The sequence below is a fragment of the Mugil cephalus genome, chromosome 1 (genome assembly GCF_022458985.1).
Source record: "Mugil cephalus isolate CIBA_MC_2020 chromosome 1, CIBA_Mcephalus_1.1, whole genome shotgun sequence".
NCBI classification, from domain to species: Eukaryota; Metazoa; Chordata; class Actinopteri; order Mugiliformes; family Mugilidae; genus Mugil; species Mugil cephalus.
Window position 1 is genome coordinate 7592860 of NC_061770.1, and position 20602 is coordinate 7613461.

The 20602-nt window shown below is 43.4% G+C and overlaps 1 protein-coding gene across 1 annotated transcript; it reads right to left on the bottom strand.

Annotated features, from left to right (window-relative positions):
• Positions 1-237: 237 nt before the first annotated feature.
• cd34 (CD34 molecule) lies at positions 238-16364 on the bottom strand. The gene is made up of 7 exons (XM_047603263.1): positions 16131-16364; positions 6051-6391; positions 5816-5893; positions 4116-4227; positions 3927-3979; positions 2612-2758; positions 238-1891 (listed from the first exon to the last, which is right to left on the bottom strand). The coding sequence occupies exons 1-7, from the start codon at positions 16210-16212 to the stop codon at positions 1697-1699; spliced, it is 1008 nt and encodes a 335-aa protein (XP_047459219.1). The 5' UTR covers positions 16213-16364; the 3' UTR covers positions 238-1696.
• Between the last annotated feature and the right edge of the window lie 4238 nt (positions 16365-20602).

Genomic DNA, 20602 nt, shown 5'->3' on the forward strand with positions numbered 1-20602 from the left:
AAAAGACAGCTGGAGGATGTTTCACTGCCCCACCCAAGCTGCAAAGACAAAACAGTGTGAAGTGATGTCATTACTACTGCTTATATAAACCAGCTGGGACCTTATGGGCTGTATGGGATTTAAATTCCACGTGTCAGAGCACAGATGTATGTTTCGGTGTGGTTAAAAACCACAATTTCCCTTTCCCTCTCACCATCGTAATGTTTTATTGAATAACATGAGACTGAAAACAAATGATTTCATTTTTGACTTTTTATTTTTTCATGTTAAATCCAATTTAAACTGGAGGATGATAGTAAAATGAAAGAGTCACATTGGAATGTTAACAATGAAAACATACAAAATGGATCAAGAGAAATCGATGTGAGACATCCCATTTGTATATCAGAACGTTTCTGTTAATGATCTAAAAACTGTTCCACACTTCCGTGTTTAATCCATGTCAGTACAAACAAATGCCATCTGTATTTACAGAAAAAAAGAAAAAAAGAAGAGACCAATAGATGTGTGTTTCCCCCAATCATAGCCCTTAAATATAGATCTTAATGCTATATGGCCAAGATCAAATATTGTGAGTGTGGCACGAAGTATAAATTGAAGTACAACATGAGTTATGACATGAAAATCTTTAGCAAATACAATGAACGTAGCAGGTGTGGATACACAGAATAAAAGCGAGACAAGCATATACAGTATACTAAAATGAGAATAACGTTGACAACGGATGGATAGAGCTGATGGGAGGAGGCTCTGCGTTAAGAGAGTTTCCTGGTCGAGCGGCTTACGTGATTGATCACAATGCAATCTGTTGCGGCAGATGTCTCTTCTGGAAAAAGCGCAATTACAACTTCGGCTCTCATTCCGCCCCACCGTGGGGACTGACTTCAACTCAGTGAGCCATCGCTTTGCAAAATTGTGAACTTTCACGCGGCTAGAGTCACATGCACATTCAGAATTGTCATTCACTCACATATCAGCTGTTCATCATCCAACACGCATACAATACATACAGTACAGTAAGCAAGGGGAGCTCAGTTGCGTGTATATATATATTCACACACCTACACACACTGAATTTTACATACAATATGAGAGCCCAATGTATTTTCTCTGAGAAGTTTGTAAACAGATGTCAAGGCAGTGTGGTTTATCTCTTATATTCTTCGTCTGCTGTAGCTTTACATTAAACTAATGAACGCTTTCATTCATGTGGAGGGTTTGGTCGGAGCTTTAAACCAGATGATGTGCTGGGTTTGACAGCACATTACTCTGACTCCACAGGCTGCAGTCATCATGGGAGCCAGTGCTGGTTAATGCTAGAATACGCTCTCTTCACACCCAGAACAGCCCATCTCCTGTCTCACGTCTCCAGCCTGGCAGCCGTCAACAATCCAGGGACTGAGCCTTCGTCATCACCAACGTCACTCCTTTCTGCCACTACTGAGATCATCAGACTAATTTTCCTGATGTTTGTTGAGGCTCACAGCCAAGGGAGGAGGCAAGAAGACTGCAATATGTAGGAGATCCTTCGAGTCCCTGATGTGCACTTTGCTGTGCCCTCTGTGTGTTTATGGCAGGGGTGGATTCAGAAGAGGAGGTGTGTTTGCATAGATGTGTGTGAATGTGTGTGTGTGTGTGTGTTGTGTATGACGTTTGTGGGGGTTAGTTCGTGGGACGCAATTATTTTTGGGCTATTTCACAGCTCGGTGTCTGCCGTCTTGGTGGTGGAGTGACCGTTGGTGGGAGGGGGGGCGGGCTCGGTCTTGGCCGCCTCGGGGGACTCTCCGTTTACGCTGGGCTTCTCCTGGGTTTCGGGAGGGGGGTTGAGAGGTGCCACAGATAGGAGGGTGTTGCCCTGATTCTCCTGATCTGCCGGATAGGCCTCCTCCGCCTGCAAACACAGCATGAAGGAACAGGTCATTATAAAAAGGAAAAACAGGACATGTCAGCTAGGTATCAGGATGCTTGTCACTTGTACTTTTGCTCCGTCTCAGGCTGCCGCTGTTGACAGCTAAGTAAATCTCCCCTTGGGGAAATGTTAAAATTACTCAGCGAGACATAGCTATGCACAGAAAGACACGCAGACACATCCACTTATTCTCACGTCTTCCCACCATTACTTACACACAAATCTTCCCTGTCATGTGGTTTCTATCGTGTGATGTTGCTAGTGGCACAAACAAACACCTTTCCAGCCTCTGATGTGGTCTCCATCATGTGATATCATGAGTGCTACAGAGAAACAGCTGTGTCTGGCTAGTAGACGAAGCAGCCTGCGCTCTGCCGACGAGTGAGGCAGCAGAGAGCAGGGCGTGGGTCTCTGGATGACGCGCTCTTTCTTTGAGTATTCTGTCTGATGGCTGGCCAGCAGCATTCCCTAATTAAAACTCTGCCAGAGATCGATTCCAAAAGGAAAGAGTGCTGTTTTGATGTGAGATGTTGCACGGGGTGAACCTTAAATCGATTCATAATGTCAGTGAACCCATAATGAGGACTGTGATTGCACAAAAAAAGACATTTGTGATAATGCATGCCTGCAAAGTTATGTCATTTAAGTAACAAAAATATTATAGACGAACAAATTATTATTTAGAGAGAGTGTGAAACCTACCAGCCTCGCTCCCTTGGGTTCAGTCTTTCGTTGACACTTGAAGTAACCCACGGTGATGGCAAGAGCACATAGCAGACCAGTGACCAGTATTCCCACGAACACGGAGGAACTGGATGATGGTGGGGTCTCGGTCTTTGTCACACCCAGCTACAAAGAAGTACAAGAGAGGAAATTTTACAGGCAAAATCTTGATGAGTGAAGCCATCCATTACATACACAAGTCCAGGGAATAACCAAATAAACTTGAGCATGCTAAATACAGATTCTTAATGGCGCCCTCCGATGTATAGTATGTATGCACACACAAAAAAACAGCTGCAAGATACATGCATACATTTATAAATACATTATGGACTAGAATGAAACCTTATCAAATCACTTTCCCTTGATCTTTGTAATATTTTATTAACAATTTATGTTCCAAAGCCGCAGGTTAATATATGTATGAAACTATAAGATCTGTTGATTGTTCTTCTAAAACCATGCATGGCAAAGAATGTCTACACCGAGTGCACTACAGTGCTATTTATATACATTATTATCATAATTTTGCATTCAATATTAAGCTATTTAAATAATACACAAGCAACAGACTCTCGGCCAGTTGCGGGGAACCTGAACAGAGTCAGCATGTCACATGTGGCCTTGTGTTTGGGCCTACTGTGTACAGGAGGCTTAGACTGTGGCTTAGCTAGTGTGGTGCTCTGTGTGACATGGTGCGCTGTTGAGACAGCTGCTGTACAGTAATGTGTATTTAAAGAAATTAAAATTTGTGGGGGAAAATTTTAAAAATATATGTATATATACATAAATGTCTAATCAACCAGATATCATAGCATTCACGTTACAGGTTAACTCGGAGGTGAAATAATAAGTTTGTCGTGTTTTCACCGTTTGCTGAGTATTAAAATATGTGCAGCAGGTATTTTTTATTTTGGGAGCAGTTGACTAATTTCTGAGTTTGACAACTCAGAGCTAATTTTTTCACCCACCCTACTTCTGATTGGCTAGTGATGTTAGTTTGGAGCGAGAATGCTGCGTTACTCTCATTCCATTCGTAGATGAACTCAATTGACTGCTCGAACTGCCCGACAAACATCAACATTTTTTTTTCTCTAAATGTTCATCTTTTTTTTTTTTTTTAATTGCAATCGAACGCCATGTGCCGGAGATCTGGCATGGTGCTGAAATACTTTAAGCCCTACATCTTACATATAAAAAACACTGGTAAAAACTTATGGTGAGCTCAGATCAGACACGTTTTGGCGCACCCCCTGTGATCTCCACTGCTCTACACCATCATTCAATCTCTTACCTTGTCTTTCAGCTGTTCACTCTTCAGTGCTGAAGCCAAAGTGTTGTGTGAAGCTGCAGGGGAAAGCACATTTTAGACAAACTATCAATGTTTCCACAAAAGAACATATGATAAGCTGAGGGGTCACACATATATAAAAAAAAAAGATGAAAAAAGAAAAAGATGTTATTAGATATTATCAATACTCACCATCACTGCTGACCACTGACACCATGTTCTCCTCTTGGAACATTTTTAGATTACAGCTGTCCTTGTGGCACCAAGGTGCAGGATTGTCCAAAATGATTTGTTTAGTCGCCTCCTATAAGAAGGGAGTTGTATGTAAAGGAGAATTGCACAATACATACTTGAAGAGCTATGTGAAGTATATATGCAACACAAACTAAACTTGCGAAAGCCTCATCAGTTTCCGTTTCTACTCTGTGTGCAGTTGACATACACAGAATTATCAGTTGCATGTTTTTAAATTTTCCACGCAGGCTTTTGCCTCAAAGACGAAAAGCAGCTGAATGGAAAACTTGCTGACCACACCCTGTTTTTTCCCCCTCTCAACCCTTAATAATGATATCACCTTGTTGCACAACCCTTGGGCTTGCAACTTGGGAGCGCTCTTCGTTCTCTTATAATGTGATCCAGACAGCTCTCAGTAATCCCGGAGGACCCCTGTGCGCAAACCCCAAATCCTCAGTTCGTTGGGAGTGGGCCCACAGCTGGAAGGGGCGGTAACGCTCAAGATCTTTGAGGCAAGAAGCAAGAGACTCAAACAGCTAAATCACTCTCAGGGAGTTTATTCTGTTCTCCATCTGCCACTTGTGAGCGATCGCATCCTGCATTGTCTCACAGCCGGCTTTATTTCACCTTGCATGGCCTCTTGCACTCATGAGGCTCAGATGAGCTAACAGTAGGTTTGTATACAACGCGTTTTAACAACGCAAGAAACTAATTTGATGCATGAAGAAAGAGAACAATATATATGATGAATTTAGTGAGGTCTAAAACACTTATCTACCACTACTTCAGAGGATTGTTATCAAGGTCTTTCATAGCATTCATTTATTCTTCCCTGAACAGTACGTGCGGTTAAAGATAATCATTTTGAGCTGGCTACGGCTTTTGGCAGTGTATTACATGTTTAGCTTCAGGGTGAGTTTTACAGATTACTTCTGCAGATGGCCCCGGCTCTGTGGATATTACATTACAGAACCAGATAACTAATGTATAGTATAGACCTGCTGTTCTGTCTTGGCTGACATGCTGTGAAATGGAACTATGAGTAGGGTGTCTCCAAATAATTTTGTACATTTGTTTGTCAGACGTACGGTAGATATCACTCCCAGTCCTGTTGTAAAGAACATACGAAAAAAAAACAACTCTATGTATTTACGTCTATCTGAAATATATATATAAATTTAAAAAAAAAAAAAAAGGAAATTAAGCCACACCCATTTGTCTGTAGGACCCCAGAGCAAGAGAGGAAACATCAGCCCTCCACTCAATTTGTCACCCGCCAGGGACACAGTCTCAAGATTTACAACTGTTGAGGAATGTCTCAGAAAAAATCTTCATCAGGACCAAAACTTTCCAACTGTAGCTGTTGAAAACATATTCATCTATTTCCTCAAGCTGCTTCCTATGGGCGTGAGGTGTAGGCGGTCAGATAAAGGTCTTCTCAAAAGGGGTGTGACTAGACGGCAAATGGAATCTCTCCTTTGACTGTAGTCTCAATTGTTGCATGATGAAAATTACCAGTAGTTACCAACAATTATTGGCAGTTCCTTAAGATTGTCAGAAAGCAAGGGTGGGCTATTAAAACATATCAATGATACAGAGACAGAGGGTTGACCTGAATATACTTATTCTACTATTGTAAAGGACAAACTTGTACTTACACAGTCTGTTGTTTTTACTTCAGCCTTGACAGCGCTACCCTCTGGCAATTCCTCCTTTCCAACACACACAACTTCCGGCTGTGAAGACAGTATGTTAGAGAGATATATATGAGGTCAGCAGAGAGTACTGCTGCTTTGCACATGTTGCTTGTCTCATTCAATATGAACACATATCACTTCAAAACAAAGGTAGTGCCTCTCACAAAAATATCTGTCAAAATGCCACGCAGCTTACCACAACAGCTTTTATGCCGTTGGACTCATCCGGGCTGTCGGTGACTTCATTTGCTTTTCCATCGGTGTCAACTGAGGTAGCAGTTGTCCCTAAGGCCTCTTTATCCTGGCTGCCCGGAATGTCTCCAGTTCGTGCAATGGTCACAGAGATGTGACTATCTCCAGGAGCAGCAGAAGAAGCAGCAGCAGGACCTTCACCACCACCACCAGTAGAAGAAATCGGAGTGCTCACTTCTGGGTTACCAGTGCCTCCAGGATTGGCAGCATCAGGATTTGAAATATCAGCAGTGGGGCCTGCAGTCGGTGGATCTAGGACTGTTGTCTCGTCACACATCACCTCACCTGCGAGTGAGGGAGAAGAAGAGGAACAGAGACAAAGGAAGAGAAAAATCTGATTAAAAACCACTACAAGCATCAGATAAATGCATCCTGCAGGGATGAATGTAGGAGCATCTCACAGTCAACTTCTGTTGTAAACGCACTTGCTGTGATCTGGATTATGGATTATCAGTTCTTCCATTGTTTTTATATGAAAATGTATGGCTTCTTGGGAGGAAATGTAAAACCAACGGTCGGTGAAATATTTGTGGGGATGGGGATGGGGTCAGGGCAGCGAGCTCATTGGAACAGCTTGTCCTGGTGATTCAAACCTCATGCCCAGCCTGAAGATGCCAAATCAATTTGGCACAAATTCTCAAGGGCACTTACTAATTAGTAATCGCATATGGGCGGATTTGCGCTGTCTGCAGTCTATGCAAATGAACCACTCAGTCAAAAGTTCATGACTTCCTGACCACACATCTTCCAGGAGAGATCCCGTTTCAGTAATAATCTTAGGATTAAGTTAGGTGGAGCAAATACCTTTCGTACAAATGGTTTTAAAAAAATAAACTTCACGTGAGGTAAATGTAAGGATGGATGACTAGCCTTGGTTCAGTCACCTTTTTAAAGATATTATGACAGAACCTTATTAATATACTGATTGATATGTACAGATCACCACAAGCTTGAACTCAGTTCACCTAGCCAAGTGGATAATGTTATTAGACCTTCCTTTTGAGTTTGAGGGTCCTTTGTTTTATCACAGCCACACACAGATGAGCAGAAACCTTATACATTTTATAGGCTAGCATCCACCTGGCCTTGGCCACGAAGTAAAACTGAAGCAACAACCCTATCAGAGATCACCCTGCCTATGAAAACACTGTGGTCCAGGTCATCCTGTGCCATCATTTCTAAACACTCCCTGTCCACATGGAAGAAGTAGTGTGTAAACAGTTTAACATCTAACCAAAACTATGCTGCAATCAGAGGGAAATGTGTTCGGTGCACCACGAGCACTATTTAGTTAATCACCGCGTACATTTATATAAATGAAGTGGATTCAGGTTTAGTGTGTGTTTGCAGTCCCATAAACATATTTGACTTTAACACACCGCAAACTAACCGCCAAGCTCATTTTGGCAAGTTATCAGCCCAAACAAAAGGTAGAGTTACATCATTTTCTGCCCAGCTGGCATGAGGCCACCATGCTGTATCCAGCGCTGTAGAGCAAGCTTTACAACATATGGTTGCCACCCGCTGTGCGTTATATCTCGACAATGGCGTCAACCGGCTGAACATTGTTAAAAGCTGGTCGCACAGTATGTGTGTGTGTGCTGCATTTTAGAGGTGGGTATGAGAGCCTTCAGCTAATCTTATGTTAAGCTGCTATGTTTAATAGTGCAATAATGTGGGATGACAATATTTAGCCACACCAATGAACTGACTCAGTACTTCAGTTTAAGCCTCGTGAATGTTTTCCTAGGAAAAATGGTATTTAGGTGTGTTTTTAAAAGCACTTCACTGTCTGAAGAGGAGCACAAACAGGGAGGAACCAGCAATCCAGTGGCTACGACAGACCATGGACCAGTAATGAAATTTGATAAGTTGTTGGCAAAAGGTTAAATGCAAAATGGTTACCAAGTTGAACTAATCTCAACATTGAGGTGAGAGAAAGTGATGCAACGACCAGTAGGAGTGATTGATACAGTTGATTGAGATGATGGTGCAGAGTTACTCAAATAATTTAGTGTGAGGAGACACCGTCCACAGAGAGAGTGGTGACAGCAAGAATGTTTTTAGGAAGCCATCGGGGTGGGCAACCTGGAGCCGGGAACATCCACTAGCAACTGTCTGCTACAAAGCGACAGGAGTAGAGTGAATCATTTTACATGAGGACAGGGGACGGATGTGTTATTTTATGATTTTTGGTTTATGATTAACAGTTTACAACTTAGAGCTTTTGTTCCCCGTCCAAAGATATATGTTTCCTTAAAAATCTGTTACTACATTAATGTAAAACTGTTGCAATGTGTTGTGCGTTTATATGTAGTAGCACAGTTCCCAGCCAGGCCCCCCAGCGTCAACATGAAGCCTTAGAACCTCCAGTCTCAACACAAACACAGAGAAACATATATAACACTTCCACTTCATAAACACAGGCCTCTCTTGAGAGTTTCAGATGGGTTCACCGAGCACAAGGCCAGGGCTGCACATTATGTAACCTATGGGTTCAAGTAAATTTTGCTCTTCACTACACATTTCACTGCTGGGCTGCTGGGCCCAGGATGATGAGCGACATGTCTGAAAAGACTGAATATTTTTCGGTTGGCCAAAACTCCTGAAATTGTAAGGCATGACAACGGCACAAACTTAAAATGACAAAGGCAGATTTGGCAGACGCTTCATGCACCTTCCAGCACCATGTCTGCCTGCATATTTAGCAACTCCTAGAAAGCACAATGTTCTGTTTGGAAAGATTTACAAGACCCCAGCAGTCATTGTTGACATGCTGTTGGTGTGTGTTACCAAGCTGGTGGTATCTAAGCTGACCCAACTGCTGCTACTACTTCACTGCCAACATTTTAGATGTCAGGTCCAAAAATCCGTTGGAAGACTGGCAATGAATTGAGTTTCACTACTGACTGCAGTGAATTATAGGGACAAACGATTAGACTGACAACAAACTGACAACCACGCGTTGCACATCCTCTTTTGGACTGCCTCTGTCTCAGGCAGTGAATGACTTATTTTGATATATTTCCGTCCAGGACCCAAGGGTGGGAAGGGAAGTGAGATGATGGAGGGGAAGGAGGAGGCCCTGTCTTATCATCAATTTACACATTCAAGTTGTTATGATTACAATTTCATGTTTTTACATTTGGTTCTGTTTCCTTCCAGACAACCTCTTTTCAAACCTCCTCCTCACAAAGGAAAAAAAACGTCCCCAACTCCCCCTTATTCCCTCACAGATACAACAACATAATTCCATGAGCACGGCCCTACAATTACACATCTTGAGAACTCATAGCTTTGTCTGCAGGGAATACAGTCATCAGTCTAAAAGGCTGCAATTACTAGGGTAAGACAAAGAGGAACACACACTAATTCTACCAGCTATTTCAACTTTGGATGTTTGTTGGTTCTTAATGTCTGTTTCAGGTCCTTATTAGCTGGTGCACATGTGGTGACTCCAGCATTATGTACGGGGTTTCCTCTAATTAGCAATATTTCAATTCAGTGTTGACTAAAAGAACAAAATATGTTTGTGCTAACTGGATATTGAGGTTTCAGGCAGGTGTTTTTGATCTTGTTCTATTCTAGTCACTAGTTCACCTTCATCTAAAACATGCTATCCACATTACATGGGTGGGTTCTGAACTACTTACCATAACTTAATCACTGTGTGCACAAATATATTTCCATGTTGTCGTAGCTAAGCAAACTGTGTGCATGTTCGTTCAAGATATGAGGGTTAGTTTATTTTTCACTGTGCTATCTGGTCCCATAAACTGTGCATCACGTCCTGTATCCTTCCAGCTCTTCTAAAACAATGCTGCCATTCCTGCTTTCCAATTTGGGGCAGAACAGAATGAGGAAATTGCAGTTAAAACAAACACTGTCACACCTGATTAAATGGCTGCCGTCAGAGAGTATCAGCAGGGGACAGCAGCTCTTTACTTATGGTATTTGAGGATGAGGCCTGTTTCCTCCCCAGAGACATTGGGGAGGAGGTCTGGGTGTACAGTTGCAGTCTCCTTGGGGAGGTCTTACCCTCCCTGCGTATGTGGCGTGCAGTGAAATCGGTGTCATCACGCAAAAGCAGAAAGGTCTCAGCCCTAAATCTTGGGAGTTGGGTTTGACCTCCACCCAGACTGCAGGGACAACACCTTGGATGTAATAATGAGCTGCTCCCACCCTCCATTACTTACCCAGATGTCCACAAAAGACCCCAAAGTCTCCCCTCACGTCTTTCTACTCCTCCTAGAAACATACGACTTCAACGTAGTCCCAGTTCTTTGGAGTTTGGGAAAGGAAAGAGACAGATGGCATTTTGCATCCTTTTTTTATTTTTTTAACAATACGATAGATGGTTTCAATTTGTTTTAAACTTATATTCTGTGATTTTGTTCAGTAGCAGTACTTCCTGCAATCAAATTATCCTCTCATTAACAGCGCGGCTACATCCTCTCCCTTCTAGGGTTACGTAGACAAAAAATAAAGACACTACCATTCTTGTGTGTAACAGCAAACACAGCCATAAAAACCACTTTACTACTATTAACTGGAAAAAATAAAATCCCAGGAGACAGCCACAACCCCGAACGTGAGAACTATTTTTGTTTCTGCACAGGCGGGTGGCAAAAGTTGACTTTTCCCTCCCTGCCTACGCCTCTGGTGTTTTTAAACAAAACACGCTATAGCTTTGAGGGGGAAAAAGAAGAAGAAAAAGAATTAACAACAGGTTTGGAATGTAATCCATGCACATCCTATGGCAGGAAGTGGCTGCCACAGCACACGGCATGCCGTGACCTCTCAGGACTACAGAGGCAAACATGCTGGGGACTGGCAATAGCACCCAACACCGAGCACATACTCCTGCAGTGGGATTGCAACAACTGTCTGGGCATTTAACATATGCACTGAAGTGTGATGGTGAAAATATTAAAATTCGCCTACTACGAGGCTTGGGAAAGCCTTGCGGGAGAAAGAAGAAAATGAAATTCCCCCATTATGATTGATAGTAGCCAGGGCAATGAAACTCAAAACCTGTGTTTCCAAAACGGTGGACGGTGGTCTTGCCGAATGAGAAACTAGAGACGCCAGCTGCATCGGGAGGCTGCTAGCGGCTCGGGTCTCTGTGTCAGAATCAGCATCAGCAGATGTCTGTGGACTGATTCCAGCTGCTGTTTGAAGAAGCTGTGAAGCGAAAGAGCATGTAAAAACACATTGAAACCTACGGTCCTGAACAGTGTGACTTCGGCAGGACTGAGGCTGAGGAGGCAAAGTGGGAGAGGAAGATGGAGGAATAATACCGAGATACAGCCTGCAGTTTCTCAAGTAAAAACACGCACGGCTGCATTTTCAGAATTACAACATACACAGAGCAGTCATAACACCATGACCCCCTTACTAATATCGTGTCCCCTGTTTCTCCAGCTGTGACTCATCAGGGAATGGTCTGAGGGTGTCCTGTGGTGTCTGACAACAGAATGTTCTTAATGGGGGTCTTTGGGTCCTATGCGTTGAAGGGAGGCGCCTCTGTGGATCGTCCACAGCTACTTCATCAGTTTGAGATCTAGTGAAGGCCAGGTCGACACCTTGTGCTGTTTTTCATGTTTTTTTTTCTTTTTAAGCTGTTCCTTAAGCGTTTCTGTGCGTGTGTCTGAGTCAGGTTGCATCCTGCTGGGGATGGCTGCTGCCATCAAGGAGCGTCATTACTACGGTGTGGGGGTGTCTGGTCTGGTCTAGGTGGGTGGTACAAGTAACATCCACACGAATGCCAGACGTCCAAACGCTTCCCAGCAGAACATTGAATTGTCACAAGATGGTCAATGTTATTTACTTCTCCTGTCTGTAAAAGCTTAGGAGCTTCAAAACAGCAGAAGGGGCACAGTCTTGTGTTTTCAATTAGGATGTTTAAAGTATGCCTTCAACAACATGCCATTTACTGAACATTAATTACCAGGAGCCATTATTCTGGCAGTCATAAAGGCCCAGTGAAGGCTCATTAAGGGCTTTTATTCCCCTGGTTAAATAGTAGACCCCTTCTTAAGGACAGCCCGGCCTGGTTATCCCACTTAGATTATGAGCTTCATGTGCCTATTGCTTTCTGCTGGTGATTGGCCTGACATCACAACCTTAGTGTGAAAGAGAACACAGAGCTGCTTTTCGAGTTTCAGTTTTAGGACGACACAAGATGCGAATGGTGTTTCCAAGTTCATGTTTTGGAGTTCACACTAATCTCTGGGCTGTCCATTAGTCGAATACGAGGGTGATTTTGATCTGAGCTTTTCTGCCTTAGTGCAGATCTTGTAGCGCCAGATATTCAGAGCTGAAAATGAAGGAGAAACAGAAGGAGAGGCCCCCCCCCCCCCCCCCTTTTCTTTATGCTGGTAAAACCCAACAGCTGTAAAATTGCAGCGGGGTGCCAGGGGAACAAGGAACAATACGCTCACCAGAACAGCAGTAATTGGAAAAGGAAGATTTGAATGCTAGCACAGCTCCTGCTTTTCATTAAGACTGTTTCACTAGGTAAATATTGTTGCTAGACGATCCATTTCTCCAAGTCAGCCTCTTTTGCTGCATGATCACTTAGTTGGCGGCGACGGTGGTTTTGTTTTCTTATCATTAATATGTTTTCTTTGGAACAGAGTTGATTTCACATTAAAAAAAAATCAGGGGGAAGAAACACATTTTAAAATGCACTCCACTTGTTGTGGGGATGGCACTGATGAGGGCGAGCGGACGAGGAGGAGCGGATGGACACTGATGACAGGCGGTGTTTGTTTGAATCTTTTAATGATTTTAGCTTTAGCCTGACTTGGCGTTCGCACGCAGAAATCACTGAAATAGGCCGGCAGTTTGACAGGCTCCAGGTTTAATTACTCCGCAAGCTCACGAGGCTAATCCACTGTGACTGTGGGCCCAAGTGGACACAGCCTGACATAAGACCACTATCTGCCAAGATTCATATAAAAGACCCACGCCCTCCAGCAGATGACGTGACTCAAACTTCACCATCACAACTTGGGACTGAAAGAATGCTGGTCAATAACCGAGGGCCATGAGAAAGAAGAGTGGCAATATTCTGCCAGTGTTTGCGTTGGCAGGCCAAAGCTGGCTTTGTGAGAAACAGTGATTTAAGGATTTGTGCGTATGGGCACATCGATGGAGACTTTTAAGCTCACGTACAACTTTTATCGTGACATTTTTTCGCCCATTTTTCTTCTGAATTAATATGTTGTTTTTTTCTGTCTTCTTCTGTGCCACTGTGAGGCCCACAAGCGTGTGGTAGAAAGGAAATCCACTGAGCTTTGATGGCTTTGCACCTGTGCACACACAAGCACATGCCGATCAAATCCGGGATCTCCCAGCTAACAGCGAATACCCTGGTTCATTGGGTATTCTCTAACAGCGATTGTCGCGGCGTGTTCTTCCCTGCCCGAGGCCCTGACTTAGCAACAGAAAGAGTCATTGTAGATGACAAGCTGATATAAGCAAGACAAGATGTTTTCCCCTTCCTCCTACTCCTCCGGAGCAGATTTAAAGCTTGGGTTTTCCCCCGAAATCTTGAGAGAAGGAGAGAGAGAGAGAGAGAGAGAGAGAGAGAGAGCTTATAACATACTCCAAGAGGCGTGGAATGACATCATTCAACATTGCAGTCCATGGCCATTTCAGCGCTACATATTTGCACGCCTGCATAACTACTGAATGACAGCCATGGGAAGTGGGAGTATAGACTAAATGTGTTTGCCAGAGAGTTGGGATGACGGGATTGCTTATATGTGACAAGGTAAACACAGTGAAATATATCCACTAATCAATAAATCCATAGAACTAGTAGTATTACAAGATACCAGCACTGTTCACTTAATGTAGCCAATATCATGAGGCTACATAGTTGCTGACTAATGCCCAGTGCAGAACTTTTTTCCGCCTCCATAAGCAACATTGCATAGTACCTGGCTTCATAAATGCGCCTGCTGGGTGGTAAGTCCAAGGACTTTGGAAAATGAGTTTCCACGGCTTCCACATCAGAGAGAAAAGAAGTGTTTAATGGTCTGGTGCCTCTCTTGTCATGTTTTTAAGGAAACTTTCAGATCATCTGCCTCTCTCGTTTGCCTTTGATAAATCAGATGCAGCATCGATAAAGCCTCCCAATCCACAACAATTTCGTACTGAGAAGCAGACAACAATCTGCACATTCATCTGGACAGAGTGACTGGAAAAAGGATTCTTGAATATCAACCTGATCACAATGAAGCATGATACATTAAAACTGCCTGATTCTTTGAAGGAGTATTGACGTCAGGGCAAGGCTTCTGACCCTAAACCTAACCCTGACCCGCATACCATCAGCTGTATAGTGTCTTTATGGTGAAAAGAAGTCAGTGAAACCACAGATTGTCTCTGGGGACTTTGTGGTGGTGATGGTTGTACAGGGACACTGAGGTTATGGAACTGCAAATGATATCAAAACAAAAACAGAAAGAACCACAAAAGCACACAAATGTTCACCACATAATATTACCACTGATCGACTTGCACAGTAGTACATGGCACATATTAAAACTGGTTACAGTGTGTTCCGTTTCTCCCGAACAATATGTAACCATGCCTCTGGAGATTCGCACCGCAATGCCAGTTGGACGCGAGTGGCAATGTATCAGGTCTGTGTGAGGGCAGGGCTGCTGTTGCATGTGGTAAAGAACTGAAGAGGGGTCAGAACACTCGAGACAACACCCTTGTGATATTTTCAAAGCAATCAGAAGCCTTCAGCTAAAAGCCTAAAATCAAAATGTTTGCATTCATCTTAGCTGATTATGGTAATTGCTGTTTGTACACATTTAAAACATGACATCTCGATGAAACATGCACATAAAGTTAAACAGCAGTGCCTCATAGGCAAATGGAAAGATGGTCAGGGTTGTTGTCAAAATTAGTTGAGGTTAAAACCAGTCATTATAATAAGAATAGTTGTTTTCCACAATACTAACAAGCTAGGACTAGTTGGTTGATTATCAGATCTCAGTCACTGCATTATGAGAGTATTAGCGAGGTAGATGGAGCTGCATGCTGAAAGAAAACCAAAGCACCTTGAGGCAAGTTTGTGATTAGTAATATTGGGTGTAAACAAAAAAAGTGGCTTGACTTCATTTGACGGGGAGTGCCCAGAGTAATTAGATTTCATGTAAATCTAATTACCATCTGTTAAGCTGCTGACGCATTCAGTATCTGGTAGATTCTGCCGTTTTATTGCACACACTACGAACACGCTCAGCCATCTCATGATCTTTTCCCTTTTAAAGTAAAGCCTTAGTTATTTCCATCTGCCTGGAATACTCCTCCTAGTCTTCTCAAGGTCGCTCCAAAACATTTACCGGCCCTGTGCCCATAGATGGCCCCAAGGGCTCTGCAGAAGTCGTTACACTGGGCTGAACTAGAACTAAGTCCGGCTTTACAACCGACGAGGCAGCAGCACCATCCAAGCCATACATCACCCTGCAATTAGCATCAGGCCTCAGACTGATTTTGGAGTGGACTGCCCAGAGAGTCCACACACGTCCACGCAATAGCACGCACACACAGCCACACGCATGTACTACAAATCTGGGAGGAAGCGCAGTTTAGGGGACTATTTTTACTTCTACTCACATGTAGCTCACATGCACTCATATTTGTTTTCAAGCTAACTGGAGATACACCTAGTCTTATACACACTAAAACACATATGAGCTCAACCCAGATGCACTGCAGGGTATGAAGTGTGATGATTCTCAACTGCAACCTTCCGCTCCTGGGCAGACCCTTTGTGTCTGCAGCTACCCCACTGTCAACGTGCCTCTTTGCACATGTGTGCAACCTCATGGTAGGAACAGATCACAGCAAATCCAAACTACTACTCGCATGTTAGCACCAAGTTTGAGACAAAACATAAGAAAAGACATTCTGCTCCACGCACAATGCAAGATTTTGAGTGGAGTGAACAAAAGTTGCAAAAGAACACACCAGTACCCGTAATGAAAAGAGTACTCACTGGTAATCAACAGGGTGCAGAGAACCAGAACTCCCGCCATCCTCCTGCAGATCCCATTCATTCTCCACACGGATGTAGCCATCCTCTCTGGCCGGACTCGGTGCAGTTGGCGGGACTATGTGCGCGAAGGTAAAAAAAAAGGTGTGGGAAGTGAAGGTGAGCGTGAGGGGAGCTGGAGGTTTCCTGTGAGGTCTGAGTGAGCAGGACAGACAAGAAGGATAAAGCCTGGTTTGTGTTCTGTTTCTCTTTATATGCCTCCACTCCTCTGGCCCCCCTCTCTCCCCCTCTCTGCTCTTTCCACTCCCCTTTTCTAACTGCCCACTTCCCCTAAGGCAACAGCCAGTTTCCTCCCCCAGTGTGTGTGCGTGTGTGTGTGTGTGTGGGTGCACATGTACAGCATGCACCAGAATCAGGTAATGGGAAGACAGTGGAAGTTGGCAGCAGGGTAACTTTGCAACGGTTTTGCTTCCTCCAGAATTTTGCTCAGCTCGTGCACTACTGGCACCGTTTACAGTGTGGTTGATGTGGTCAGGCGATGTTCTTATTGACAAAACACAAATGCAACGAGGGATTTCTTCCCTGTTTATGCAAGACAGGTTAATTTTATTCATGTGAATATAGTTTTGATTGATTTAAAAAAAAAACTAACAAGAAAATAACAAACAAAAATGGTTGGTCTCAGAAGGATTGAGGTTTTCAAAGACCTGAGTGTCACGTTTTCTGAAGATGCACCTGGCATGTAGGAAGCACTCCTCCTTCACCCTGCATGTTGAGCATGTACGTAGCTGAGAGGCCTGTAAAAGCACATGGCGTCACACACAACGCCTGGCCGCAGTTTTTGTGCGTCCCTGGACACTTGACTTGGCCAGCAGTGAGTCATCCACTAATCTGCACATGCCTACATGTTCTCTTCATGGCGTGTATCAAATGCTGTAACACACTGGCGTCATAGAGACAAAAAAAAAAAATCACACAACGCGTTATTTCATAATCGCACCACATCAGCAGAAAAAATGACAAACCGTTGCGGTGATGTGTAGTGTGTTGTGGGACTGTGATGAGGGGTGTTCACCGTCGATGTTCACACAGACATGTGTTGTTCCACAGATCCAGGCGGGCCACATCTGGAAGCACTGCAGTCCCTCTGCTGGGTTTTTGAGGACTGTCTGGAGACTTTCTTGTCAAACAACGCAACCATGTGAGGATGAGTGCAGCCAAGATCGGCCTGATGTTTGGGGAAGAGGCGCCCCCGCTGGTCGCTCTCAAGCCACATACTTTCTAAAGCGCCACTTAGAGGCACGCATTCAATCAATGAAACTAAAGTGGCTATTTAAAAGGTTTCAAGGTAAGACGGGTTTAAATTGTGATTTTAAAAAATGATTTATTCTACCTCTTTTTGCTCTCCTCCCCACAGCTGTCAGATTTATGTGCAACAGCTCAGAGAGCTCAACAGAATAGAGGAATGTGCTAGCATAAAATATTTCACTCATTCACCAGTAGTATATAGGGGTCATAGAGTTTGGACAATCATGAGAACAAATAAAATGCAGATTCAAGACAGATTCTTCTCATCTTCTATAACCGCTTGTCCTCTAGAGGGCGCTGGAGCTTATCCCAGCAGTCATTGGGCTAGAGGCGGGGTACACTCTGGACAGGTCAATTTAATTAGACAAAAACACACATTATTAATTGTAGTGTTTTTACTTTGCATTATGGCAAAGAAATATGGGCTGTTTTTTCTCTTAAAAACATTAGTGACAACAGATTTACTAGTATTAAACTATCCAACTTGTGCAAACCAATTCATTTTTTAGAACATTATTAGAAAATTGTCATGAACCCTCGTAACACAGTGGGATAAAACTTAAATATAAAGATAATATATCCAGATGATATATTCTTTCTCAGTCAGGCCTTATGTATTTTTCGTGCAGTAAAGTTAACAGCATGTGACGCACTTTGTAGCTGTAAAATCCTGATATTTTGGAGGAATTTTACTCCATCTTTCCTCCCCCTCTGCTCCCTGTCTTACCCCTTCACTTATTTCGGTGCAAATGCACAAAGAATCTCTGTGTATTGAGGGGGGCACTGCCAGAACATCACGAGGATCAGCACATGGTAGCAGAGAATCTGGCCCTCGGGGATCTGTTTGGATTTCTTCTAATTCTTCTAATTTCGTCGTGGTCTTTATTCATTTGTCTGCTTTAAACCTGTTTGCAACCACAGTCTTCATAGTTGCATTAATGTCTTGTGATTTTCAAAGCAGCATCATTTATTTGACACTAATTTTTCACACTGATGAGTAGAAAAAAAACACACAAACTTCAGTTTGTTTTGCTAGATTTCCATCTTCATCATCTTTTAATTCAGGGGATTTTATCAATGTTTTCCTCCCCACATATAATTTGAAAGGCCAGTTTTAGTGGTGGTGATACTGTTCTTGTGATTTTTTTTTTGTGTGTGTTTGATTAAGAAATTGGTGAGAACATCAGAAGAACTCAAACTGAGGTCAAACTGAGGTACAGCGTAGGATGGGTTTTTCAGTAAAGATAAAGCTGTCAACAAACATTCCGTGGAGATGAGAGGTTTTCCTGCTTTTCCTTTTCATTCATGGGGCCAGGCTCTGACTCTGAGTGACTCAGCTGCAGAGGTTTTCCATGCACGACGGACATCTGTGATATTTTCACTTACGGAGTTGAGGAAACAAAGAGTAGCCTTCCACCTCTTAAGATGACACTTTCGATCCTCTTCTGTTTCCTGCCATTATCCTTGCGCACGTTGTGTCCCGACATCCAGGCAACCGACCTGCCATGTGTGGCCAGAATGGTGCAGACAGACCCAGGGATGACCCCAAACCCACGAGACATCAAGAATAGAGAATTATATTTATCTTTAGCCTTGTGTGTTGTGCTGCCTTGATGCCCTGTCTTCCATGTCCGTTGTACAAGGCCGTGAGAAACGCTGCAGACTGGTCAAAGTGTTTCCTCAATGCAATGGCACCGAGGTAGCTGTGCAAAACGACAAACACATGAAGACATAATGAAGCCAGCAGCATATGTAATACAACAGCTGGAACTCTGGGGACTTGATAAATACACAGCCCATATCCGCAACAATGTAGAAATAACATCAGAGTCACTAAACCAACAAATAAAACAAATATTTACTTCACATGATGTGGTGTGTAATTCCCTCATTACATTCTATATAAAAAGCTGTACATACACCGATCAGGCATAACATTATCACCGCCTTCCTAATGTTGTGTAGCTCTCCCTTGTGCCTCCAAATAGTTGTGACTCATCAGAGAGTGGACATGGGTCTTCTGAGGGTGTCTTGTGGTGTCTGGTAACAGGATGCTGTTAGTGGGGGCCTTTTGGGTCCTATGGGTTGAGGGGAGGAGCCTCTGTGGATCAACCCACGGATACTTGATCAGTTTGGGATCTAGGGAATTAAAAATTCTAAGGAACATCCAAATGAATGCCATGTCCAAAAGTTTCTGAGTAGAACACTGTATTGTCACAACACGGGCAATGTTATTTACTTCTCCTGTCAGTGGTCATAACCAGTGACACACATCACATCTCGCTGAAGAAACCAGAATGGAGTCAGAGATACAAACAGGAAACAGGCTGCTGACTCCCTATTTGTCAATAATTGATGATCTGATAGAGATAAAATGTTTCTTTGTAAAATGAATAAGTAAATATCTGACACACTGATACATATATTTGATAATCTTGTTGTGTATTTGGAGAACGTTCCACCGTCTTAATCCCTCATCTAGCTCCCGACCTGATTTCCTTAGTTTATCGACTGTGAAGTCGTGTGCTGTTGTTGTGCGTTGAGAACAGTTTGACTGCAAAGCCAAAATCCTTCTGTTCGTTCTCCTCCCACCTTTAGCTTTCCTTCATTCTCTCCGTTGCCTTGATCCCATGCAGATGTTCTTTTTTAGCACTCCCCTCTGGAAGGAACCTCCTCCCATTGTTCATAAAAACCAGTCCCATGGCCCCTGCCGACCCAACCCAATGCACATAGCATGCACGTTCTGTGTGCAAATGTTTCCTGAGCTGACAGCCTTGCGCACTCAGCTTTGGATGCATATGGTGAGAAAGTCAACACCACAACCACTGCAAAGCTCTCAGCTGAGTGGCGAGCTCCTTCCCCCTAGTTTTCTTTCTCTCTTCAACCTTTGTCCTCAGCTTCCTCATGTCTTTTCTCTCTTTCTCATTTTTATTTTTTATTTTTTTCTAAGGGGCAAACTCCACAGCCCCGTAACTAGTCTTAATTGGCTCTGATTGGGTGGCTCGGTAGACATCTTGAAGTAATTTATGTTCAAGGTTGAGAGGGTCGTGAAGGTTGCGAGTGCTTTGGGTCGCTGAGATTCTACGTCATCACCCCAAGAGCTTTAAACCTCGGATCCACATTTTCTTTGAGAACATCTATGCATACTGATGCAGACGAAAGCACTT